Source organism: Panthera leo, chromosome B3, assembly GCF_018350215.1.
Source record: "Panthera leo isolate Ple1 chromosome B3, P.leo_Ple1_pat1.1, whole genome shotgun sequence".
NCBI lineage: Eukaryota > Metazoa > Chordata > Mammalia > Carnivora > Felidae > Panthera > Panthera leo.
The window spans coordinates 145,341,650-145,366,358 of record NC_056684.1 but is presented as its reverse complement, the minus strand read 5'-3'; the positions used below and the strand labels follow the sequence as shown (position 1 = coordinate 145,366,358).

The 24,709-nt window shown below is 67.6% G+C and overlaps 1 protein-coding gene across 6 annotated transcripts; it reads right to left on the bottom strand.

Moving 5' to 3' along the window:
• Positions 1 to 297: 297 nt before the first annotated feature.
• Positions 298 to 9,036, bottom strand: CB3H14orf180 (chromosome B3 C14orf180 homolog). 6 transcript variants are annotated; one of them, XM_042940721.1, is made up of 5 exons: positions 8,920 to 9,036; positions 4,837 to 4,963; positions 3,387 to 3,516; positions 1,834 to 1,869; positions 1,193 to 1,486 (listed from the first exon to the last, which is right to left on the bottom strand). In XM_042940721.1, the coding sequence occupies exons 2-5, from the start codon at positions 4,945 to 4,947 to the stop codon at positions 1,281 to 1,283; spliced, it is 483 nt and encodes a 160-aa protein (XP_042796655.1). In that variant the 5' UTR covers positions 4,948 to 4,963; positions 8,920 to 9,036; the 3' UTR covers positions 1,193 to 1,280. The 6 variants fall into 6 exon arrangements, with proteins under 6 accessions (XP_042796653.1, XP_042796655.1, XP_042796654.1 ...); XM_042940720.1 differs by having other exon boundaries at positions 8,939 to 9,036; XM_042940722.1 differs by lacking the exon at positions 8,920 to 9,036 and adding an exon at positions 7,428 to 7,614.
• Positions 9,037 to 24,709: the final 15,673 nt, after the last annotated feature.

The following is a 24,709-nucleotide window of genomic DNA, read 5'->3' as shown; positions in this document are numbered from 1 at the left end:
TGCTGCGGGAGGTGGTAACCACCCTGGTCGTGCTAGAACCGGCTGTGACCCCGGATGGTCCCTGAGGGCTGGGGTCCTCCCCCCACCATGGCCCCTGTCGGCTCCTGCTTCTGGAGACCGGCCCCTCCTCTCCACCCGGGCCCCCTGAATCCCGAACCCTGTAACCACCGCCCCAGGCCCTGAGGCCCGGCAGAAAAGGCTTCCCCACTGCCCCCACCTCTGCTTTAGCCGATGAAGCCAATTCCATAGCAAATGGTCCCCGTTTCGCTCCTTTGGGTAAAAACCCCCAGACGAATAAAAGAGGTGGCAGTGCGTTTTAATAGAAAACCAGTGTGTCCCCACTTTGGTAATGGGGACAGGCACTTCGAGCGTCACCCCGGGAAGGAGCGGCACGGCACTGGCCGTCCCGTGGACGCTTGTCTGCGGGTTGCTGCGGGAGATGGCGTCTTCCTGGCAGTCCCTCCTGGTGTCTGACCACGGGCCTCCCCGCTTTTCCCAGGCCCCCCTCCAGGCGGGGGTCCGGACCACTCGGGTCCCCATGGCCTTGCAGCACGAGCGACGGCACGGTGTCTGCACAGGGTCACGGGACTCAGAGGCACTGTGGCTGGCGTGTGGCACCACCTGGGGTCCGGGCGCACGCGCCGTGCTCCGGAGGCCGTGGGGGTCCGGGCAGAGCGGGCTGCCTCTCGGCCGCTCCGGGTGGACGGCGGAGGTCGCGGGCGGCACATGTTTCCCCCGGGGCACGAGAGGGTCCCTGAGGCCTCGGGGTCAGACCTGGGCCCAGAGGCTGGGGCCCCACCACCAGCACCAAGGGGAGAGGCCAGGCCCCGCCCTGCACGCACGCGGCCGCAGTGGGGAGGGCCCCACGCCAACAGCCAGACCCGTGTGCCTCCGCGGGGTTTTGAGGTCCAGGCCCCACAAGCCCCAAGCAGCAAGGTCCAGTTTTACCTCCGAGGGGTCTCGCGGGCACAGGGCCGGTGTCCCTGTCTTCAAGGGGCCCCACGCGTCCGCCTCCGGGCCTGGCCCAAGGATACGGAGAGTTCCCACTGGGGTGAGGGCTCTCTGGGGCCCGAAGCAGGCAGAGGAATCGGTTTTCTGGTAGAACCTCACGGTGGACCCCAACACATGCAAGCGGGGCCCTGACTGGATGGGTGGGCTGCCTGCTGCTCCAGAGCCAGGGCTCCGGGCCCGCACCCCCCGGGAGCCCCCAGACCCCAGCGGGGGCTCCCGCCCTGCACGACGGGGGGCCGTGGGGGGTGGGGGCGAGCATCTGGCCGCGGTCACAGCTGCAGCAGGCGGTGCCAGCAGGTGACGGCCGTGTGCCTCAGGCGCAGGGCAAGCACGAGGAGCCGGGCCCGGAGGTCCTCGAGGGCCAGTGTCACCCGCTCGGCCCGGCCGCAGTACAGACCCAGCACGAGCACCAGCAGGAGACACACGGACAGCCGCAGGAGCAGGGAGCCGCCGCGGGACCTGGGCCGGCCGAGCACTGGGGGCGGAGGGGGCCCCGGGTGAGCCTGGGGCTCCCTGCTCCTGCGGGGCTGGCGGGGAGGCTGCAGGGAGGGTGGTGGGTCCCCGGGTGCCCCCTGTGGTCCCCATGGGGTGTGGAGCACCCCCCCCCCTGCCGTCCATCTCCCACCCCTGCCTGGGGCCTCTGTTGGCCCTGCCTCTGGCACCCTCCCTTGGGACAGGAGTAAGGGGGCAGGACCCAGAGGGGTGCTGTTGCCAACCGTGTGTGTCAGGGGCTGGGGGGGGGGGACCTGCTGGAGGCACCGGGGGTGTGGCGAGCGTGGTCTGGGCACGGGGTGTGGGGGTGTGGGGAGGGCTCAGACTCACCCTTGGTGGCTGTAGTGGACTCCCTGCTGGCGATGTCTGCGGAGGAGAATGGAGACGCGGTTGGGCGGGCAGGCCCCGGCTTGGGGGCGCACACGACCTCAGCCTGCCCCGCGCCCTCAGGGCCTCGTGTGCCACGCCCACCCCCCAAAGGAGCCCGAGAAGGGCCGGGTCGGACACAGCCACCCCGTTTCACAAGGGGAAAGTGCAGGGCCCTCCAGGGTCTGTCCCAGCCTCGCTGCCCCAGGTTCAAGCTGCCGGGGCTCGGGGACCCCGAGAGGCTGGGCGCTGTTCTCATGGCCTGTGCAGTGTGGGGTGTGGTGACCCCACGGGTGGCTGGGGGGGGGAGAGCCTGTAGAGGACCCTCACTCCCATCCTGCGCAGTCTCCTGGGGGGGGCCCCGACCACCCCCGGACCGCCTGGGCCCCGGTGCCCCATCCATAGAGAGCTGTTGGAAGGCTCCTGGGGGTGAGCGCGGAGGCCAGGGGGCTGGGGGCGAAGAGCAGGCAGGAGGAGCCTTGCAAGAGGCCCCCGGCATCGGGAGAGGAATGGGGCCGGGCCGGGATGCTCGTGACGGGCCATCCAGGGAGACCCTAACACGTGTCGGGCAGAGAGTTTCATCCACAGCTCGGCAGGTCTCAGGAAGTGAGGTCTTGCCTGGGGGGCTGTGGTGGGCAGAATGTAAGACGCCCCCGTGATTCCTAGCTCCCTACTGTCCCCGTTTTTGTGTCGTTCCCTCCCCGGTTGGGGCCCGTGACTCGCTTCTACCCAAGAGAATAAAGCGAAGGGGAAAGGATTCTGCAGCTGAGATGCAGGCCCCGGTCAGCTGACTTGGAGTCCCCTCCAAAGGGAGATTATCTTGGGTGGGCCCGACCTAATCAGGAGCGGAGGGAGGGCCTGGTGCTGCTCTCAGAGGTGCAGCTGCTGAGTTGTAGAGCTGCAAGGAATCGACTTCTGCAAACGGCAAGTGAGCTTGGGACGGACGCAGGCCTCAGATGAGAGGCAGTCCCGGGCCACACCTGGACGGCAGCCCGGAGAGCCAGGCCTGAGCAGAGCACAGGCTACACCGGGTCCACGCCCCTGACCCGTGGGGTCACTGCGATAATCACTGTGGCTTGCTCGAAGCCTCTGAGTCCGTGGCCACCCGGTGCAGCCAGCGGACACAGGGGCCGGTCCCGAGGGAAGGGCCGAAGCAGGCGTGAGGTGGGCCGGGGGCGGGGAGGGCGGCGGCGGTGAGGGGCTCTGGGGCTGGGGCTGGGAGGCGGACGGCGGTGGGAGCAGCTGAGGGGCGCCGCAGGGAGGAGCGGGTGGGCCGCTGGGGACGCCCGCCCGCCGGCCTTCCCTCCAGAGGACGGTAGCGATTTGGGCAGCTGTGGGTTTACTGTTTTCCTGCCACTTGCTGTTCTGTTGACTGTTACTCTGTGTGCAGACTGACCCGTGGGCCCGGGTTTCGTTGGGGTCATCGGGGTCCCTTCAGAGGGCCTTCTGCGGGTCCCAGGACACGTGTCCCCCCGCCCCACCTGTCCCCGGGCCTGCTGGCCGCGTTCTGCCCTTACAGTGGACGGCCACCTCCGGGGGCTCCCGGAACCGCACGTGCCTGGCGGTCTTCTGTGGCTCGGCCCCGCGGCTGCGGCGCTCCGGCCGGCTCTGCCTCAGGATGGAGGGGGGACACCTCTTGTAGCCCTCCTGGGGGGGGGGGGACGCAGAGGGGAGCCGTGAGCCCCCGGGGCGCGGGAGACGAGGTGCCCCCTGTGGACCGCCCCACCTCCAGCCCCAGCCCCAGCCCCCCGGGTGACCGGTGGGGCCTGGAACAAAGCCATCGGGGCCGGCCCAAAGGACGGAGGCTTTAGTGGTGCCACGGCTGTGGTCCGTGTCCGCACAGGCCCGTGTCTCCTGGTCACCAGTCCCGATGGTGTCTGTAACAACTTTTACGGGTCGGTCGTGATGAGGACGACGGTAACTGAATATCCACCGAGGCCTGTCTTCACGGCCGAGCCGCCCACACAAAACCTCACGGAGTCCCAGCACGCTCATGCCCGCCGCTGTCCCCCTGCCCCGAGCCAGGCCTGTTCGAGGTCAGTACCTGGCGTGGGTCACACAGCGGGCCTCTGTCACTCCCCCGTGGACGGGGTGACGGATCTGAGCATGAGACCGGGGCTGGGGACGGACGGAGCCTGGACACAGGGGCCCGCCCAGGGGCCACCCTCCCACCCACAATGAGTTTGGAAAGTAGAGTTACCGGACTGCTCTGAGCCTCAGTGTTTCCATCTGTAAACTGGCCATAACAGGCTGTTCTGAGCCCAGGCAGGCCCCTTGCTCAGTGGCTCCCGGCTGAGGGGCCCTGGCGGCACAGAGCCTGCTGCCGGCCTTCTGGGGGGCACACGAGACCCACCTAGTCCTGGGGTTTGGCCCAGCTCGTGGCTGTCCCCTCTCGTCGGTTGGGACGCCTGTGCCTGCGGCCTGCCCGGCCTGGCGGTGAGCACCGACATTAGGTCAGGACCCGGGTCTGAAGTTGGTTCCCACTTTGCCCTGGCCTGGGCTTCCACACCTGCACCCTCACAGGACACCCTGGCCCTCCTCTCTCCACCCCCTCCTCCCCTACTCGTACACCCTCCTCCCTGGGCTGCGAGGGGACCTTGCCAGGGAAGCATCCAGACTTGCTGCTGCCTCGCTCCAGAGCCCTCCGTGGCTCCTGCTTCCTCTGCCTCATCCGCTGTCTCTCCCTGTGCAGACCTCCCGGCCCGCCCTCCCTGCCCTTGCAGACTGCACGCCGCCCTCCGCCCTGGCCGTGCACCTCTGCCGTGTCCCACCCTGCGAGGCTCCAGCCCTCTCTGCCAGACCACACCTTTGGAGAACTCCCCACCCCGGTGATTCCTCCCCTGGGGCCGGGGACAGCTCAGGGCAAGGGCAGGGACCGAGCCTCCCGCCCCTGCTCCCCCTTCCCACCCCAGCAGAAGCCCAGATGGCTGAGCCTGGGATGGGGGCTTGTCCGGGACCCTGCCTTACCCTCCCTGCCCCTGGCTGCGTCGAGCTCGGAGCGGCCTCTTCATTCTTTCTGGTCTGATGTCGTGTCTCTGGCCGGGAGTCGGGGCTCAAGGTCTGCCCTGCAGTCCTCATTTATCGGAGCATGGTCCTAAGACAAGCGAAGACGTTGCTTATTGTACAAGCAACCCTGGTAGGAGTAGAATTCCGGAGGGGATTCTCCTGTCAGCCCCGCCCACGAGGAGACGAGGCTGCACCCTCCCCGGTGGCCACAGGGTCCCTCATCGTCAGCTTTCACAGCTGCCTAACGTCCCACAGGCTGCCGTCCGTAATTTACAGCCAGCCTCCGATACTGGGTGGGCAGGAAGTTTGCATTTTATTCTTGTCCTCACACTGCTCTGAGGCCTCGGGTAAAGTTGCAATAAAGCTCTTGCTTCCCCCTTTCGTGGGGGAGACTCTGGGGGTGAGTGAAGGGCAGGCACTGTTGGGGTTCCGTGGGGCTGGGGGCGCTGCTCCGGAGGGTCCCGTCCTCCTTGAGGGGTTCGGGCTGGTGGGGCGGCCCCTCGGTTCTGCACAGACTCTGTCTCCGTCTCCCTCCCTCTCTGTCCCTCCCTCTCTGTCCCAGGTTTAACTCGCTTACTTATCAGGTGTCAGGTGGGAGCCTCCCCGCTCCCACCTGTGAGCCTGTGATCGCTAAGCACCTGTCGTCCCTACCTGTGGCCCTTCTCGCGTGGGTTTTCTTTTGCAGACTTTGAAGGGCTCTTGACTTTTGAGACCTTCCCCAGCCCTTCTCCGGGCACAGACCCCGCCAGGCACCCGTGCAGGTGAAGCCAGGCATCGAGCATTAGTCCTTTGAGGGCACTGGGAGCGGGGGGCCCGGGCAGGAAATGGATATATGGGGAAATGGACGCGGGGCTTCCCTGGCCACCCGGACACCGGGGGTGGGGGTCCCTGCCTCTGGGGCCGCCCCACCCCCACGAGGGCAGCGAGGACTTTCTGGGGGATGTGCCCTTTCCCTGCGGCTCTCGGGGGCGCTGGGCCTTCTCTGGCCAAGTGCCTTTGCCTGGGCCGCCGTCTGCCGCTGGGCGGTCCCCCTGCCCTCCGGCTGCCCGCTGCCCCTGCCCCGCTGGCCTCGCCCCACGGGCGGTCTTGTTCCGGCTCCGGCTCCCCCTTAAATGTCATTTCCTCCGAGAGGAAGCGGGGGCCTTTGCTGGAGTCCTGGGCTCTGTCCTTCTTTGGCCTGGTGACCTTGTTCAACAGCGTGACTGCCCTGGGCCTCAGTTTCCCTACCCCGTAGCACAGGGGGAGGCGAAGACTGCTCTTGGTACCCCCTCCTGCCCCACCGCGGGCCTCCTCCGGCCGCCCGGCAGGCCCCCACCCTCGGGCCTCTGGCAGCGACAGTGTGTAACACGAGTGCTCTCCACTCTGAGGCCGCTCGTGACAGATGGGTGATAAAGGGTGGAAAATAGCTCAGGCCTGGGCCTGCAGTGTGTCACCGCCGCTCCCCTCCCCCCGCCCCGTCAGGGCGGGCCTTCTCGGGCAACAGCCTCTGACCTTCTTGAGGCCACACTTGCTTCTCCCTGGGGGTGGGGAAACTGAGGCCTGCCAGGTCTCAGAGCCCCCTTGGGACGGGGCCTGCCGGTGGCTGGAGCCTTGTCTCTGGTGGGGGCCTGCCTGGCTGGGCACAGGTGGGCCGCAGGACGCTGATCTCCTGCTGAGTCCCCGGATCTCCTGCTCCAGGCCAGGTGGGCCCCGGGGTGCTGAGCGGGGAGCCTCAGGCCCTCCCGCCCTCCCTTGCAGGAGCGCAGGTCTGGCCGAGGCTGTGCATCAAGTCCCCGCAGAGGGTGGGGGTTGGCCCACAGGGGCTGAGCCTCTGCACCCGGCCCCGGCTCGCCTCTCCCGCCGACCTCCGGGCGTGTGTGAGGCGGGCCGGGCCAGTTCCAGCCTGGCCCAACGCCTCCGACGGCACCGAGCCCCCCGGGCTGGGCCACCTGACCTGCCGTTGCTCTGTGACCACCCGGTAGGCTTGTCACTCCCTCCCCCCACAACCCGGGGCCGGGCCGTGCGCCCCACTCTGTGCCCCACTCCTCCCCACGCCCACTGACCACCCACTGCCTGCAGGTGTCTCCGTCCTCGCCGGGGGTCCCTCTGAGACCCCCCCGTGTAGTGCAGTCCTGCGTGGGGAAGGGGCCTTCCTCAGCTCTGACCTTGTGGCGGGCGGCCAGGTCAGCAGCCACGCTGGCTCCCTGTCACCCCTCCCACCCCGCGCCGTGCCTGGGGTCCACCCGCTGGACCCTGGGGTTCAGGCCACGGAGGACCTGGCCGGGTCCCGTAGCCCTGGGCAAGCTGAGGGTCTCCTCGCGCCCCGGCCCATCTCCAGTGAGAGGCCTGGGCTCCCCCCGCTCACCTGGGGCTGGTGACAGACACCTCCTCCAGGGGCCCCCGGGGTTGGTGCAGGTGGGAGAACTGTGGCAGGACGTCACCGCACAGAGGCCGGAGCCACGAGCCCCCCCCCCACCCCCCCGTGCGCACACCACATACACGCACGGCTCCCCACACGTGCGCGCCACACACCCACACCCCCGTGCGTGCCCACACCGCGTACACATGCCCACCTGGGCTCCTGCAGGCGCCGCACCTCCGGGTGGCTCGCCCACCTGCCCGGCCCCCCACCCGCGGCTGATCGGAGCCCGGAGCCGAGCGGGAACCCGAGCTGTCGCGGCTCACGAGCCCGCTGAGAAGTTTCCATTACAGCAGTGGGCAGTGGCCTCTGGACGGTCTGGCCGCCGAGGAGGCCATCACAGCGGGGCTCGGTGGCCGTGGGTGCCGTGTGCCCTCCCCCTCCCCCGAGCGGCGTGGCCGAACGGCGGGGGCGGGGGGCCGAGCGCACAAGATGCGAGCCGCACCTTCTTCCGGCCGGAGAAGCGGACAGGAGGCCACAGACACCCTGAGGCCGGCCTCCCCGCGGGAGGGCGGGGGCTCCCGGGCCCGGCTGGCCGCCCCCAGCCCAGCACTCACAGCGCGGAACAGGCTGGCAGATCCCCAGATAACACACACTTCTGATGTGAGCAAGGGGAGAACCCCTGGGGACGCCCCCGGGGCCGGCCTCTCGCTCACTGGGCTCTCCTGCCTGGGGTCGGGGGCATGGGGAGCGGGAGCTGTCCTGACAGTCCCCAAGGACCCTCCCCCAAGTCTCTGCACATTAGGACGTGGGGCAACAGCAGCTCAGGGTGATGGCCGGGTGCCTGCCGGGTGCAGTGGGGTGCTCTGGAATGGCCGACCTTGGCCTGGAGAGCCCCAGGCACATGGGAGCAGGTGGACCCCAGCCCTGGCCACAGTGAGACCCAGGGGGTCACCCAGCCCGAGTTCCAGGCCCCCGTACAATGGTGGGCGTTTGCAAGCCATCCAGCATGTTGTAAAGGTGGAGATAACATGCCTGCACAGAGTAGGTGCCCAGTGAGCGGCACGTTCTGAACTGGAGGGGTGACCCACGTGCACAGTGGGCCAGGATGGGGACTTCCTCTGATCAGATCAGCTCAGAAAAGGGCCGGTTCCCTGAGGGTCCCGAATGCTGGGGCTGGGGCTCGATGACCCGAGTAAGAGACCATTCCCTGCTCAGCTTGGCTGTGCCCACGTTGACCTATCCTCAGCAGCACCCTTGGGGGCCTTTGGGGCAGGCGTCTATGCCTGAGCCTGCTGCCCCTGCAAAATGACAAGATTTCTGGCCACGGGTGGCTTCTGAAAGGACCGTGCTTGGCTCATCACCAGGGGAGATTCATAGAGACCCGTGCCCCAACTTTGTGGTGGGAACTGGCCAAGTCCCCCGCTTGACCCACAGACGGCTGCGCCTCAAGCAGGAGTGTAGAGGGAGGGCTGGCCGGGGTCCTCGGGTCAGGCCAGGCCACAGAGGAGGGGGCTCAGAGCGCCAGGGAGTGAGAGCACCCACCACCCGCACTTTTCAGACAAGACTTGGGGTTCGGAGGGGGCTGGTCCACCTCCCCGCCTGCCCGCCTGCCCACCTGCCCATGGCAGGTTCTCTCCTGCTTCTCTGGCTGGGAATCTTCTCTAGCAGCTTCGTTCCCAAATGGGAAGTGAGCCTCTACTCACCCCCTGAGCTGGATCTCACCTGGCTCCCCCTGGGGCCGTGAAGCCAGGCTCTGTGGCGTCTCCAGTGACAGGATGTCAGTGTGGTCCCGGCCCAGGCCTGGCCGTAGCGCCCCCCCCACCCCCCCCACCCGCCACCTTCCCCCAGAGAGACACGGTCCCTCCAGCCTCTTGCCGCTCTGGCCTGGTGCCGCTGCTGGTCCGCTGCGGGGCGGTCTGTGGCCGGCCTGCGTCAGGCCGCCTGAGCTATAATTACCTCTCCCCTTTGGCAGAAATAGCAGTGACCCTGCGGATAGGCCGCTGGCAGAAGAGGAGGGACTGGTGTCCCAGGCCCTGAACACAGGCCTACGGACAAGATATGGGGTCGGTGCCCCGGCCCTACCCTGCTGGCCCACATGTGGGTTCCAGCCTGGCAGCCCTTGGGAACGTGGATTGGACTCGGAGGTGGAGTGGGGGTGGGGACGGCAGGAGGGTGGGGTGACGTGGGGGCTGCAGGAGGTTGGGGTGAACAGAGTCCGGCCCCTGCCTGACCCTGCCCCAGAGTGGGGCCCCGAGGCGGAGGGCGCCCACCCTGCTTCTCACCCCTGCGCCCCTGCATCCTGCTCTGGGGTCCCAGGAAGAGCAGGCAAAGCATGGACCCCATGCTGCCGTTTGGGGTGCACTGGCTGAGCCCCATATTGGCCCAGCAGGCAGGGCTGGTGTTCAGGTCAGAGGGGGGCAGCAGGGGTGAAGGCACCTGCGTTTCCCAGGGTCCTTCTGGGCTGGGGGCTCCTTGTGTCTGAGCGGCAGCCGTCCCACATTAGCAGATGAGGAAGTGCCACTCAGAGAGGGGAGGCAACTTGCCCAAAGCCACACAGCCCAGGGGTGGCAGCCGGGCGGGGTCTCAGTGCCGCCCCCCTCCCCCCCGCCGCCGCCCCAGCTCGCCCCAGCTGGCTCCTGATCTGCTGGCACATATGGCCGCCCGGAAGGGGTGAGGCCCGAGGAGAGACCACCCCCACCTCCCGTCTCTGTCGGGAACTCAGGCAAAGCTTCGTGCGGGGCCCGTGCCCTCCTTTGCCTGTCGTTTCCCAGGCAGGCGGGATGTCCCAGTACTTATGGTCCCAACAGCTGTGAGGCCCAGGAGAGAACAGGTGTCTTTATCAGTGGGCTTCTCCAGAGAAACAGAAGCATGTGCGTGTGGAAAGAGATTCATTATAGGGATGGGTCCCCCCGTGCTCGTGCTGTCACTCTAGGGATGGGTCTCCCTGTGCTCGTGCTGTCACTCTAGGGACAGGTTCCCCCGTGCTCGTGCTGTCACTCAAGGGACGGGTCCCTCCATGCTCGTGCTGTCACTCTCAGGGATGGGTCCCCCCCTGCTTGTGCTGTCACTCTAGGGACAGGTCCCCCCCGTGCTCGTGCTTTCACTCTCAGGGCCTGTCCCCCCGTGCTCGTGCTGTTACTCTAGGGACTGGTTCCCCTGTGCTCGTGCCGCCACTCTCAGGGACAGGTTCCCCCCCTGCTTGTGCTGTCTCTCGAAGGACGGGTCCCTCCGTGCTCATGCTGTCACTCTCAGGGACAGGTCCCCCATGCTTGTGCTTTCACTGTCAGGGCTTGTCCCCCTGTGCTCGTGCTGTCACTCTCAGGGATGGGTCCCCCCTGCTTGTGCTGTCACTCTAGGGACTGGTTCCCCTGTGCTCATGCTGTCGCTCTAGGGACGGGTCCCCCCGTGCTCGTGCTGTCACTCTAGGGATGTGTCCCCCCCGTGCTCGTGCTGCCACTCTTAGGGCTTGTCCCCCCGTGCTCATGCTGTCACTCTCAGGGACGGGATCCCCCCCTGCTCATGCCGTCACTCTAGGGACGGGTCCCCCCGTGCTCGTGCTGCCACTCTCAGGGACGGGTCCCCCCGTGTGCGTGCTGTCACTCTAGGGACGGGTCCTCCCGTGCTCGTGCTGGCCACAAAGCCCCACGACCAGACCCAGGAGAGCCAGCCGTGGGTCCCGCTCTGAGCCCAAAGGCGGGAGGAGACCCGTGTCCCAGCTGGAAGACGGGCAGAGGGGGCGGGTTCTCCCCCTCCGCCTTCGTCTTCAGGCCCCAACTGATCGGACGAGGCCCACCCACATTGGGCGGCCTCCGCTTCCCTCAGTTCGCCGAGTCAGATGTCTGTCTCACCAGAAATGCCGGGCGTAACGTTCCACCAAATACCCGGGCCCCTGCGGCACAGCCACGCTGACGCGTAAGACGAGCCATCGCAGGGCTGGTTTCCACCTGGAGTTCCGGGGGGACTGCAGAGGCTCTGAAATGCAGCCACCGCAGAGACTCGGCATGGCCTGGGAGCGTCGCGGTGGCCTCTGTCTTTGGTCAAGCGCCCGGGCGCCTGCCTGTGGCCCAGCACTGACTCCGACTACTGGGCCATCCTGGGACCAAGGTCCTGCTGGATGAGGGACCCTGCGGTGGGCAGGTGGGAGCCGAGGCCCGTGTGTGGTCCCCCACCTTGGCCCAGCCTCAGGGCCAGGTCCAGCGTGGGCAGGCCACCCAGCCGGGCTTGTGGGAGACTGGCCTGAAGACTGCCCCACTCACCCCTGCACAGCCCACGGGGTCCTTGGTCACGGGGCTGCGTCCCCTGCGGGGAGTAAGTGAATACATTTCTGTTGCTTCCTGCCGCTCGACTATCCTGTTTGGGGCACTTTGTTATGGCAACTGCAGCGAACGACCGGACGCCTTGGCGCGGGCGCCGAAGCCCCGGGGCTGGAGGAGTGACCCCGGGCACCCAGGACGGAGGCACAGAGACGAGCCCGAGGGTGAGCCCCGGGCGCCCCCAGTGTGAGAAGTTGGGCGCTCAGAGGAGTGTGGGGCCTGGGGGGCCTGGGGCTGGGCCGGGCAGTGGGGAGAAGGCAGAGGGCTCCCAGCGCCACCGCAGGGCCAGGAGGGGAGTGGGAAGAGCCCCCTGAACTTGCCGGAGCTCTTCCGTGGATTGGAGAGAGCAGAGCCAGAGTGGGAGGGCTCAGGGGCAAAGAACGGAGGGGCGGCGGGGGCAGGGGCAGTACAGGCTTCACACTGGAGGGGCTGGCGTGCGCTCTGGGTAAGAACCAGGCTGGGGTCCCCGGGCACAGGCTGCCCCTCGCGGGAGGCAGTGGGGTGGGGCGGGGGGGGGTTTCTGTTCAAGGGAGGAACAGCTGACCGTGAGGTAGTGAGTCCCCCATTACTGGAGGAAAGCAAAGGGTGATTTGTGCCTCTGGGGACTCTCCAGGACTCCGCACGACTCCACTACGACACTTGGGGTGGGGACAGCACCGAGGGAGGGAGGGGGGCAGCGGTGAGCCTGTGGCCTGTGTGCCCGCCAGGGCGCTCTTGACGCACAGCTGCCGGCGAAAGACTTCTCTTCCAGTGCAGATGTTGGTGGGGTCACAGGCCCCCGTGCAAGGTCAGCGCCCCTTCCTGTGGAGCCCACGGCTTGTCATTCTCGGACGGAAACGGACGCTCGGGAGGTTAGGGCCACGCGTGCCCACCCTACCACCCAGCCGGAGCCCTTGTTCGGAGGACGGGCTGCCTGGGTGGTGCTCCCACCCCAGCCTGGCGGGGCCCTGGGTCACCGTGCGGCTGGTCCGCTCCAGTCGGAACCGCGGGACGTGGGGCCCCAGGCATCTGTCTCCACAGCTGTGATAACGGGAGGCTCTGGGCCCCGTTGTGCGCTAACAAAAGCGGTCCCTTTTCCCATCTCCTAAATTATTCATGACCTCCAAGAGGCTGTAAAAGTCCTCAGCTCTCTCCAGGAGCCATAATTACAATGATAAATTTTATTTATAAAGCCGGTCCCTCCCGCGAGCCAGCTGCCTGGGGGGCGGTACATAAGCCATAACCGAGATAGGGGCCGTGGAAATCTGCCTGTCACAGCTGGCTTTCCGGCAAGGTCTCGGGGCTGGCTGCAGAGGCGGGGGCACCGAGCGGAGGTGGGGGGGCCTCGCCACTGGCCCGGCCTGCCGAGGGGCTGTGTTCGGGCTTCTGTGGGGGCACCGCACGGCCCCAGGGCGCGGGTTTCCGGCGCAGAGCCATCCGGTGTGGGCCAGGCTCCTGCCCTGGGAGTGCCGCTGGCCGGCTTCTGGTCCTCGGTCTTGGGACCCTGAGAACCCACTGCAGGCACGTGGCCCTGGCTGGCCCCGGGGCTGAGTATTCACACCCGTGACACGTGCCCCGATGTCTTCACACGTGATCTGCCTTCCGCGTCACTCGTGTGTGGGCGCCTTCGCTGCGCGTCCTCGCTGAGCCCTCCCGTAGCTGAGCCCCCGTCGACCTTCGCCGAGCCCGGCGGGTAGGAGCCAGGGTTGGCCTCCCTGGCTGACGAGGACTTGGGCTTTGCGGGGAGACTGCCCCGCAAGGGAGCCTGAGGAGGCAGCTCAGGGTGAAGGTTTGTAGTGGGCCCGCTGGCACCTCCCTCGCAGCCAATGCTGCATCGCTGCCTGGACGTCTGGTGCGGAACGTTCGAAAGAGCTGGCCCTGGGGCCAGACGGCCGGGGCGCCCCCGTCCCCCTTCTCCTGGCTGCGTGACCTGGGGCCAGTCACTGCCCGTCGGAGAGCCGCTGAGCCCTCCCCTGCGGGGGCTGCTGCGGCACCAGGCGGGGCTGGCCGGGTGGGCGCAGCGGCTGAGGTGCCCACCACCTGCCCGGCCCGGGCGCGCTCGTCCCTGGGCGCTGCCCTCCCCAGTGACGCCGCGTGCAGGCGGGAGCCTCCCCAGGCCGGTGGGCAGGGAGAGCCTGTCTGTCGGATAAAGGGCCCGGGTGGGCCTCGATCTCGGGGGCACCGGACATTGCCTTGGTCAGTGAGGCTTAGGGGGGCCGGGACAAGTGCATCCGGGCACAAGCCCTCCTGATGGCAGGCCCAGGGATGTGCGTTCCGCCGTGAGGTTAGAGCCCCAGCTCCTGGCGCGCGCCTGGGCCCCATGCTGCCGCTGGCGTTGCCCGCTCACGGGTTCCCTGGCGTGTGCAGGGAAAGCCATTTGGGTGGAATGAACCCCAAAGAAACCAGCGGGAGCTTCCAAAACCGCCCATCCTGGCAGGGAGCCGTTCCAGACCCCAGGGTGGTTACGGACAGGCAAGGTCCCCGAAGACTCAGGGGATGCAGGGCTGGCGGTCCCCACCCTGTCCCCGCTCGGTTCACCCTGCGGCCCCCGCAAAAGCCAAACGGACCTGGAGGTCTCCTGGGAAGGCGTCTGTGGGCCAGGACGACAGCTGCGGGGCCGGCCGGCCCGCACGCGGGCCGGGTGGCTTGGCCGAGGTACCCGCGGTGGATGCCGTCCGTGGCCAGGGGGGGTCTCCGGCAGGCTCCACGGGAGCACCTGGGCAGCACACGCCTCCCGGGTGGGGAACTTCCCTGTTTGTAAAGTCGCCCTGGTGGCCGTGGCACCCAGGAGACACCACACCGGGAGTTACAGGCGGGCCTGCGAGAGCCGGAGGGCGCCCGTAGGTCACACAGATGGGTGGCCCAGACCCGTTAGCCTCCGTCACCTCGACAACACTCCCTCAACTCATGCTGGGGGCATCGTGGTGGCGGGTCCTCGATGATTAGCTGATGACGGAGGAAAACATGGGCCTAGGTCCCGGAGGGGTCCCCGATGGGCACAGGGAGCATCGTAGGGGGCACGGCTGCAAGCAGTGACCTGGTGTCCCGCTCTGCACGGGGAGAGACGGCAGGGGGCTGCTGGACCCTGGAAGTGGCCGGGATGGTTGGTCAGGGGCCTGGGAGGGGCCGCGGGAGCCTGGGGACAAGGGGTCTGGAGCAGGTGGGGGCTGGGTCTGTGGGGCAGGCACACAGCGTGGGGCTCTGGAGAGAACTGAGCAGACAGGCCCGTTGGGGTCTGATGCAGGTCATAGGAGACAGGGAGAGGGCTCCCCTTCGGGGCTGCGCCTGCCTCCCCGCCTCCGTGTGGCCCCCCAGGCCCCGGACCCACCCCCGGGGGATGGGAGCAGAGGGCCGCTTCCTGGGCTCCTGAGCTTTGCCCCAGCGCCGGGGCCAGACCTGGCTCGGAGTCTGGGGGGGGGCGCCGCTGAGGGGGGCAGGCATGGGCTGAGCTCTCGGGGAGGGGCCCCCCTCCGGCAGCCAGGCTGGAACCTATCGACGCCGTGGCCTGGGGATTGTGTGCAGAGTGGCCAGAGCGGAATCCGGAAGCCCGGAAGGAGGCTGGAGTCCTGCTTTCTCCTTGTGGCCCCATTTCCATTTCCTATTAGCGACAGAGTTGATTGGATGTGCCACAGGCTCCGTCATTTGCATTTCAATGACAACTTCCCGGCTTCGGGTTTCTCTGCCTCTACCTGATGAAACCAGCCGCAAAGTTTCAGTGAAGAAGTAATTTAAAAGTAGCCCTTGAGAAATCACCGTCAGGAGCTGGGGGACCTGGTGCCGGGGGACAGCGCTTTGGGGACACAGTACCAGGGAGGGCCGGGGGGGACGGGCCCGCTCAGGGTCGGACCAAGGGGCAGCGGTAGCAGCTGACAGAGAAAGGCACAGACTTGCACCCAGGTATTTCAAGTCTGGCCCGAAGTGTGAGGTCTTCAGGGGGTCGGGGCCGGTGCTGGGGTTACACTTGCGGGGTCTCTCCCTACGCCCGCCACTCCCGGGAAGCCCTCAGCCAGGAGACCCTCAGCAGACGCCTGAATCCCGGCCTCCCCATCCTGGCGAGGACAGTGAGCATCCCCGCTCCCTCGGCAGAAGCCCCCACCGTGGCCGCTCCCTGGGTCTCCGCATCCCTCGCCTCACGCTAAGGCGAGGACTGCCGTGTCCCTGCCTCTGAATGCAGCCACACACAGGCTGGGCATCCCGGTGACCTCAGGTTCCTCAGGTGGCCTGGTGTCCACGCACCCACGGGCCATGTGGGCATCGCTTCAAGAAGATCCGAGCCTTGCAGACCGAACTGGGCCAGGGTGCGTGTTCACACCACAGAGCCGTCGGGTCCGTGGGAACAGCCACGGGGGGCCCGAAAATGGCCATTTAGTGGAAGTGCCCGGGCCGCCCCCAGGGAGTGCTGCTGGCCGTGGTGCTGGCCGGTGCACCGGGCGCCCGGGGGTTCCCACCTCACGGTGCACCCCGCAGCCATGTTCAAGCCCGCACCCGTGGGTGTCCCCTGGGTTACACCCCCCTCCCGCTCTCCTGCCCTGGTGCTCTTTCAGCCTGGCTCCTGCCAGCTCCCACCCTCCTTCGTGCACGGTCACCTTACCGGGGGAGGACAGGTGTGCACTGGGTTCTGCCCGAGCGTGGCTGGGCGCGGGGTGGGTGTGCGCGCACAGCCAGGCGGAGCAGAAGAGGCGTGCTTGAGCCCAGTCAGGGCACACGGCTCCCGTCCTCAGTCGACGAGGAAGTTTGTTTCCGGGACCCCTGGGTGGTGGCCATGTGCCGTTGTCCAGGTTGTGAGATGAGGAGCCAACTTAGATTTACTGCCGGAGGGGCGGAGACGCCATGGAGGCGAGGCACAGCCCTGCCCGTCTTCCAGAGTACGGAGGACCCAAGAGAGGGTTGGGAAGTCAAAGGTCCAGTATGCGAGGACTCTCACAGAAGGGGCCGTGCTCAGCAGGACCCGTGCGCGTCCCTTCTGCACACCAGCCCTCACCCCTGCCCCCAGCTTCTCTCCATTCACACAGGTCTGGGGTGCCCAGCATGAGCTCAGGGACCACGTAGGCCTGAGCAGAGGCGGGCCTCCCCTCCTTCGTGCTGGGTCCCGTGGTCAGCACGCCCGGCTCCCCCGATGGCCCTGCACGTGAGGGGACCTGTAGTTACCCTCTGTGATCCTGCAGCCCCCCAGCACCAGCCCCGTGCGCTCGGACGAAGGGGACGGGAAGCAGCCTGGTCAGCTGGGCCGTCCCCCCTGGCCCTATGGCACCCAGCAGGTGGTCATTCCCGTGACTGCCGGCTCCCTCCCGGGATCACGCCCGCACACGCGTGCCCACGCCCGCACACGCGTGCACGCGCTCACAAAGCCTTCACACAGGCCCCACACGTGTGCACACGCCGACACGCATGTCCGCACACATCCGCACACGCGTGCACGTGCCTGCACACGCCCGCGTATGCGTGCATACCCCCCCCCCCGTGTGCACACTTCCACACACACGCGTGCACGCCGCACGCTGGGGTGCGGCCGGAACAGAGACCTCCGGGCGGGAGGCGCCTCAGTCCCCGGGCGGGAAGGACGTCAGGGGGCCGCCGGTATTCCCCCCACCCCCCACCGCCACGGGCTGCTCGGGCGCAGGAGGCAGGGGGCCCCGTCTGAGTCCCGAGCTCTGCTTCTGGGCCCTGCTGCGGCCCTGCTCCGTGTCCGGGCCGAGGCAGCCTGCGGGGCTGAGGGAGGCTGATTAAGTGCCAGACTTTATAGTGGATGGAACGGTGGCATCTTCTATAAAATCAGCCTGCAAGGAGGGCTGGCCGTAAACGCTCCGAGCCCGGCACACTCTGGGGGCGGGGGCGGGGGAGGGGGGACACAAGGCAAAGAAACGGGGTGGGGGGAGTTTATTGCTCTCCGTACGATCAAATAATGGAGTCATTAAGATAAAATACCTTTTCAGAGCATTAAAATTAGTGGTGAATTGATTCCGTGGTAAAACAGGCTTATTTTCCTTTTTGGAGCTTATATAGAGCTTTTGTGCAGCCTTTTCTGTATAACGGTTTAAGGAGCCGCACTGTTTCCAGATGCGAGAGGAGGCAGGCACGCAGGTCGGGGGAGGCCGAGACCCGCAGGCACTTTCCCGCAGGAGGCGTCGGTGGGGTCGCACGGCCTGCCCTCTGCTGCCCGCTGTCCACCCAGCACCTTCGTGCCTCTGCTCTGCAGGCCCAGGCAGGGTCCCCAGAGCGGAGGTGGGGGCCGGAGACAATAGTCAGGGGACCTCCCCACCAGACTGGGCCCACAGGAGGCAGGGGCCGTGGCGGTGATCCGGGGCCACGGGGCCGTGTTTCTAACGCCGGGCAGAGGCCCCCACTGGGGGTGGCTGGCGTGGGGGTTGGGGTGGGAGGTCGGACAGCCGTGCAAAGGCCCCGGGGGCAGGGAAGAGAGGGTGTAGTCAAGAGGCCTGGGGAGGGGGGCTCCTGTTGTAGGGACGGAAGGGCCACCTCACAGCTTCCAGGACCCGGCACACCCTACTTCACACGCGGGGGATCCCAGACTGAGGACACAGGAGGTGTCCCGTGGCCGCGTGCACCTGCGCGATTTGTGTGGGATCCTGCGGGAAGGTTGTGAGTCCGGAGGTCCGGGCAGACCTGATGAGCCTGCGTTTCTCGAGCATCTGTGGTGACTGATGTTGGTGCTGCCGCGACCCCTGTGCTGGGTCATCGGGCGGGTGGTGGGGGGGGGCAGGGTCCTGTCCTCGCCTGGGGTGGCGAAGCGGGGCGAGCCCTGACCCGGCTGGCCTGCCCTTCTGTAGATGGGACGGCAAGTCCAGGTGGACGAAGGCCCGGGGACACCCCGAGGCGGGGACTCCCCCCCAGTGCCTGTTAGGGGAGGGGCCTGCGGGACGTCCAGAGCCCCTGTCAGCGCTCTGGCTTCTCAGGGCCCCTCTGGGGAGCCATCTGCACGCTGCTGGCTGAGTTACGTTCGCTTTCTGCAGCTGAGGGAGAGCTCTCGTTCCAGCCCCCGATTCAAGGGATCGAGGCTTGTGATCTCGGCAGAGTCCCGGGGAGGGTGGAGGGGTGATGGATTTCCCGGATCGGATCGTATCTGCCAGCCGCTGCCTCACCCGGGGGGGTGTTGCCTCCCTGACACCCCACGACCCGCCCTCCAGAGGGGCTTGGAAAAGTGCCAGTATTTGGATGGCAGGCAACGTGGGGAGATGGGCAGAGAGGGCTCCTCCCTGCCCTGGGCCTGGGTGCCCCCCGCTGCTCCCCACCGCCCCCTCCCCCGGCCGACCTCCTCCCTTGAGACTTAGCCCCCCCGCCCCAGCACCCGCCCCCAGCCCAGCACCAGCACCTGCCCCACCCCAGCCCAGCACCTGCCCCCCTCCCCAGCACCTGCCCCCCGCCCCAGCATCTGTCCCCCTGCCCCAGAACCTGTCCTCCTGGCCCCAGCACTTGCCCTCGGCCTAGCACCTGCCACAGCCCAGCACCTGCCCCCCGGCCCCAGCACCTGCCCCCCGGCCCAGCACCTGCCCCACCCCACCCCAGCACCTGCCCCCCTCCCCAGCATCTGCCCCCGGCCCAGCACCTGCCTCCCGGCCCAGCACCTGCCCCCCGCCCCAGCATCTGTCCCCCTGCCCCAGAACCTGTTCTCCTGGCCCCAGCACCTGCCCTCGGCCTAGCACCTGCCACAGCCCAGCACCTGCCCCACCCCAGCACCTGCCCCCCTCCCCAGCACCTGCCCCACCCCACCCCAGCACCTGCTCCCCGCCCCAGCACCTGCCCCCCTCCCCAGCATCTGTCCCGCTGCCCCAGAACCTGTCCCCTCGGCCCAGCACCTGCCCCACCCCACCCCAGCACCTGCCTCCCTCCCCAGCATCTGTCCCCCTGCCCCAGAACCTATCCCCCTGGCCCCAGCACCTGCCCTCGGCCTAGCACCTGCCCCACCCCAGCACCTGCCCCCCGGCCCAGCACCTGCCCCACCCCACCCCAGCACCTGCTCCCCGGCCCAGCACCTGCCCCCAGCCCAGCACCTGCCCCCCTCCCCAGCACCTGCCCCCTCACCCCAGCACCTGCCCCACCCCGCCCCAGCACCTGCCCCCCTCCCCAGCATCTGTCCCCCTGCCCCAGAACCTATCCCCCTGGCCCCAGCACCTGCCCTCGGCCTAGCACCTGCCCCACCCCAGCACCTGCCCCTCTCCCCAGCACCTGCCCCACCCCGCCCCAGCACCTGCCCCCCTCCCCAGCATCTGTCCCGCTGCCCCAGAACCTGTCCCCTCGGCCCAGCACCTGCCCCACCCCACCCCAGCACCTGCCCCCCTCCCCAGCATCTGTCCCCCTGCCCCAGAACCTGTCCCCCTGGCCCCAGCACCTGCCCTCGGCCGAGCACCTGCCCCACCCCAGCACCTGCCCCCCCGGCCCAGCACCTGCCCCACCCCACCCCAGCACCTGCCCCCCTCCCCAGCATCTGTCCCCCTGCCCCAGAACCTGTCCCCCTGGCCCCAGCACCTGCCCTCCAGGCCCAGCACCTGCCCCCCCACCCCACCCCCCGCACAGCCCCAGCACCTGCCCAGAGCTGCCTCCATGGGGGCAGGGATTCTGAGCTTCCTTCTTGACAAGTCTTGCTTGGTGGGGGGCTCCAGGTGGGCGAGGCCCCTCTGCCTGTCCGTACCCCCAGCCCACCAGCCCTGGCTCTGAGGGGGACCTGGGCATCTGGGGGCCGCTGGAAGCTTTTAGGAGCAAATGCCTCTGTGTGGGAGCCCGTCTGCTCGCCGCTGGAGAGGAAGAAACAGGGGCCCGCGGGGCAAAGTAATTCACTCCATGCCTCCCTGGGAAGATCACGGGCCTCAAGCCCGGAGCCCCATGTTCTGAGGGACCCCCCCATCCCAGACGCAGGCTTTCCAGTGGGCACGGGGGAAGCAAGGAAGGGGCACACGGGATCACCCCAGGTCGGCCTCTGGCTTGGGAAGCGGCCTGAACTGCGGGACGCCCGGCTCCGGCTGGTCCTTGGATAGCAGACTGGCCTCTCTGGGCCCTGGGGAGATGGGCAAGGCCCCAGAGACAGCGGTGTTACACAGACTTCCCTTCCGTCACGGTCCAGGGGTTCACGTTATGGCGGTTCCCGGGTGATCCAGAGGGACACAACGTGGGTTCTCTACTGGGAGTTTCTGGAGCCTCGGGGCCACGGGGCAGTGCCCACCTGCTGGCCGTCCCTGTACATCTGCGTGCACAGCCTCCCCCCCATCTGGCCCCCTCCTCAGGGGGCACTCATGGATGGGGGCAAGAAGGCTCCTTGGGAAGGCCCCCTGCAGGCCCCGCTGAGGGAGGAGGGGCCCTTCAGACGCTGAGATGAGGATCTGCTGACGGTCCAGAGGCCCCAACAAGGCGGTCCTCCCCGCACAGGGGGCACGGCCTGGCCTGGCCCTGTGTGCAGGCCCCCGGGCCTTCTTCTGCGGTCCGGGCCAGGGTGGGGTCTTCCCACAGCCTCCATACCGCCCGGGTTGGGGACCCTGCAAGCCTGTGCGGGCCAGAGTGGACCCACAGCGGGGGCAGGGCTGCGGAGGGAGGGAGCCGCAGAGGGCAGCGGGGACACCGCTCCCTTGGCCCCCGGCCGGTCCCCTCAGGCTGCCGATGGCTGCCACGGGGGTGGACTGCTGCCGGCTGTGTCCCCCAGCGAGGGCCCTCCATCACCCCGGGCCCTCTGGCACCTGGCGGGAGGGTCAGGAAGCAGCGGGGACGAGAGCCCGGCCCCAGCCACAAGGGGCCCTGTGGGGGTGGGTGGCCCCAGGCCTGTGTTCAGGGGAGCAGGCTGCCGGGTCTGTGCTGAGAGTCAGCACACGAGGAAACCGAGGACTGAGATGGGGTGAGCAGGCAAGGTCCCGCGGGGCGCTGGGTCCCGCTCTGAGCTCCCCGCCGGCTCGCCTGTGGGGGGCCCGAGGGCTCACGGCTGTGTCCGGGTGTGCGACGGGTGCGAAGGCTCTTCGGACGGCGCCTGCAGGAGCCGGCGCCCGGCGGCCTCAGACACCCCGTCCTGCTGTGCTGCTCAGGCTGTGTCACCGCCTTTCCAGGTGGCCTGGGGCAGCAGGGAGTGACGGGGGAGCGGGGCCGCCTGGTGACAGCTCTCCAGCCTGTCAGGGAGGCCTGCCCTCACTGCCCGAGAGACTCGTGTGGAAAACACTGGGTGTTAATAAATAACTTTTGAGTCACAAAACACCTTCTTTATCACTTTGATGGGCGACTGAAGCTGCGAGGCTGAGGGGGCAGCCGGAGGCGTGAAATGCCTCATAAACATCCTCGCTGACGCTGCCGTGCTGGGTGCGGGGCGCTGCGGTTTAAGACCCAGTGTTGATTAGAATTTTTTATAAGTTTTTTTTATACGAGTCATAACAGCTCTTTGGAGACAATAACTCGGCACAGGAAGGGTTTTAAAGATCTTCAGGAATGGGAATTTGATTAGCAATCAGGACGGGCCCCTCTCGGCCTGGGCCAGCTCTAATTTCTTGCATTTATTTGCTTTTTATTGCCTTTCCCCTCAGGGGATGGAGTTCTTTCTGATGAGCAAAACCCCTTTTCAAGACCAAGGGTGCCGCTCCAGCAAAACGCTCAGACCTGGATCCGCCGCCCCAGCCGGGACGGGGGGGGGGGGGCCGGACACCCCTGGACACCGACCTCTGCTCGGGACGTCCGGCCAGGTGAGGCCCCAGCCGGTCGTCCCGGGTCACCCAGGAGAGGCTGGAGGAGGCCCCTGACGCGGGCAGACGGGCCACCAGGTGGCGTTGGAGGACCGGCCAGGAGGCAGCCGTGTCCTAGGCTGCTGGAGGGACGCAGGGACTGGCAGCGCAGGGCTGCTGCCACAGGGGCCCTTCAGTGTCACGAAGGGCCAGCAGCCTCGAGTCCCAGGGGGAGCCCGTGAGGGCAGCGCACTTCCCGAAGGCAGGCCCCAGTGGTTTCACGGGCAACGGCAGGCAGTGTTCTCGGGGTCTCGGGAACCCCCGGGGAATCACAGCCCTCCTCAGGGCACCCCATCCTCGGCTGGCCCTCCTGCCCATGTGTGACCAGAGTCACCTGGCTGGGCCTGGAGGGAACGGGGTGCAGGCAGGGGCTCTATGGGGGGCCCACGGGCAAGGGGAGTGGGTCCCAGGCTCCAGGGGCCCGGCCGTCGGTCCTGGTGTCCAGTGGGGGCCGCACGTGGTGTGTCCCCACGGGGCCCGGCCTCAGGGTTGCACTGCCCCCATCTTTCTTTGCCATGCTGGGAGCCAGATGCATCTTGGGTAAGGGCCCGGCGCCCTTCTCATGGTCTCGCCCCGGAGGGGCAGCGTGGGTGCTGCGTCATAGGGTCACGGACCACCCTCCCAAGAGTGCCCGGCAGCAGATGGGAAGCATGGGGCGCTCCTGCTGGGACAGGTGCCTCGAGGCCGCCCTGGGAAAAAGCTCCAGGCTGGGGAGTCAGGAGGACCCCCAATCTCTTCCCCACTCCGGGGCAGCCTGGACCCGGCAGGGGGCCTTCTCCATCTGGGCAACGGGGAGGGGCCCTTCCTGGAGGAGTGACCTCCGGTGGTGGCCACAGCCTTGGTGTCCACCAGAATCCTCCCGTGTGGTCAGTGAGCTCTTGCCGGCCCTTCCATCAGCCAGTGTCCCGGGAGCTCAGAAGGACCCACACTCCAGACACAGGATACAGGGAGGTGGGCGGCTTTTGCCTTCCTCGGGGTCTGCAAACCCTTGGGGCCGAGAGGGGGAAGGGATGACCCGTGGTGGTCAGATGGCAGGTTCCACCAGGCTCCACTGTCCTCAGGTGGGGGACAGCAGCACAGAGGGGTCCGCCAGTACTCCTGTCACCAGCTGTGATACCGAAGCATGTCAGACCCCCGCTCTGAGCCTGTGCCACAGACTTTTGACTGAGCCCCACACCAAGCCCTGATCCCAGCATACACTGAGCCCTGGTCCCAGCCCATACTGACCCCTGATCCCAGCCCACACTGAGCCCTGGTCCCAGCCCACACTGACCCCTGGTCCCAGCCCACACTGACCCCTGGTCCCAGCACACACCGAGCCCTGGTCCCAGCACACACCGAGCCCTGGTCCCAGGCCACACTGAGCCCTGGTCCCAGCACACACCGAGCCCTGGTCCCAGCACACACCGAGCCCTGGTCCCAGCACACACTGACCCGTGATCCCAGCACACACTGACCCCTGGTCCCAGCACACACTGACCCCTGGTCCCAGCACACACCGAGCCCTGGTCCCAGCACACACCGAGCCCTGGTCCCAGCACACACTGAGCCCTGGTCCCAGCACACACTGACCCCTGATCCCAGCCCACACTGACCCCTGGTCCCAGCACACACCGAGCCCTGGTCCCAGCACACACTGACCCCTGATCCCAGCCCACACTGACCCCTGGTCCCAGCACACACTGAGCCCTGGTCCCAGCACACACTGAGCCCTGGTCCCAGCACACACTCAGCCCTGGTCCCAGCACACACTGAGCCCTGGTCCCAGCCCACACTGACCCCTGGTCCCAGCACACACTGAGCCCTGGTCCCAGCCCACACTGAGCCCTGGTCCTAGGCTCACACGAGCCCACATCCCAGCCCACACCCAGCTTACACGGAGTCCTGACTTCAGATCACAGAGTGTAGACTCTGGCCTCAGGCAGGGGTCTGAGAGTCTGTTGAATGAATGAGTGAGCGTCAGAGCAGCGGGGCAGACATGGAGGGCCACACTCCTTCTGCTTTGGGGGGGGAATGGTCTTGGAAAATGTCCCAAGGAGACATTTGATTCTCTCGCTTCCCAGTCTTGGCTACTGTCTTGGGACCAATGCCCTGCGGCTTGTGCGGGGGCAGAGGAGGTGCCCTGCTCAGCGCCTGATCCCCTCGGCACTTCCTTGCCTTAAGTAAAGGCTTCCTGCCATCAGCCAGACAACCCAGAGGGAGGAGGGTGCCACACCATCGGGGCAGACCCGCGTGAAGAGCTCTTTGTGGGCAGGCTGCGAGCTGGTGGCCTCTCCGATGTGTGTGTGTGTGTGTGGGGGGGGGGGGTGCTCGGCAGGGAAGAGCGTGGAGGGACGGCCTCCTCGGTCTCCCAAGGCCCCCCTGCTGTGCACACAAGGCACCCGGCTTCCTTCACGCGCGCCTCCGCTCTCAGCCCTGTCTTAATTCGTTTTCTGTCCACTCCACCCGCGGTCCTGGGCGTGAGTGTGGGGGAGTTCTGAAAAATTACCTGCCACCAG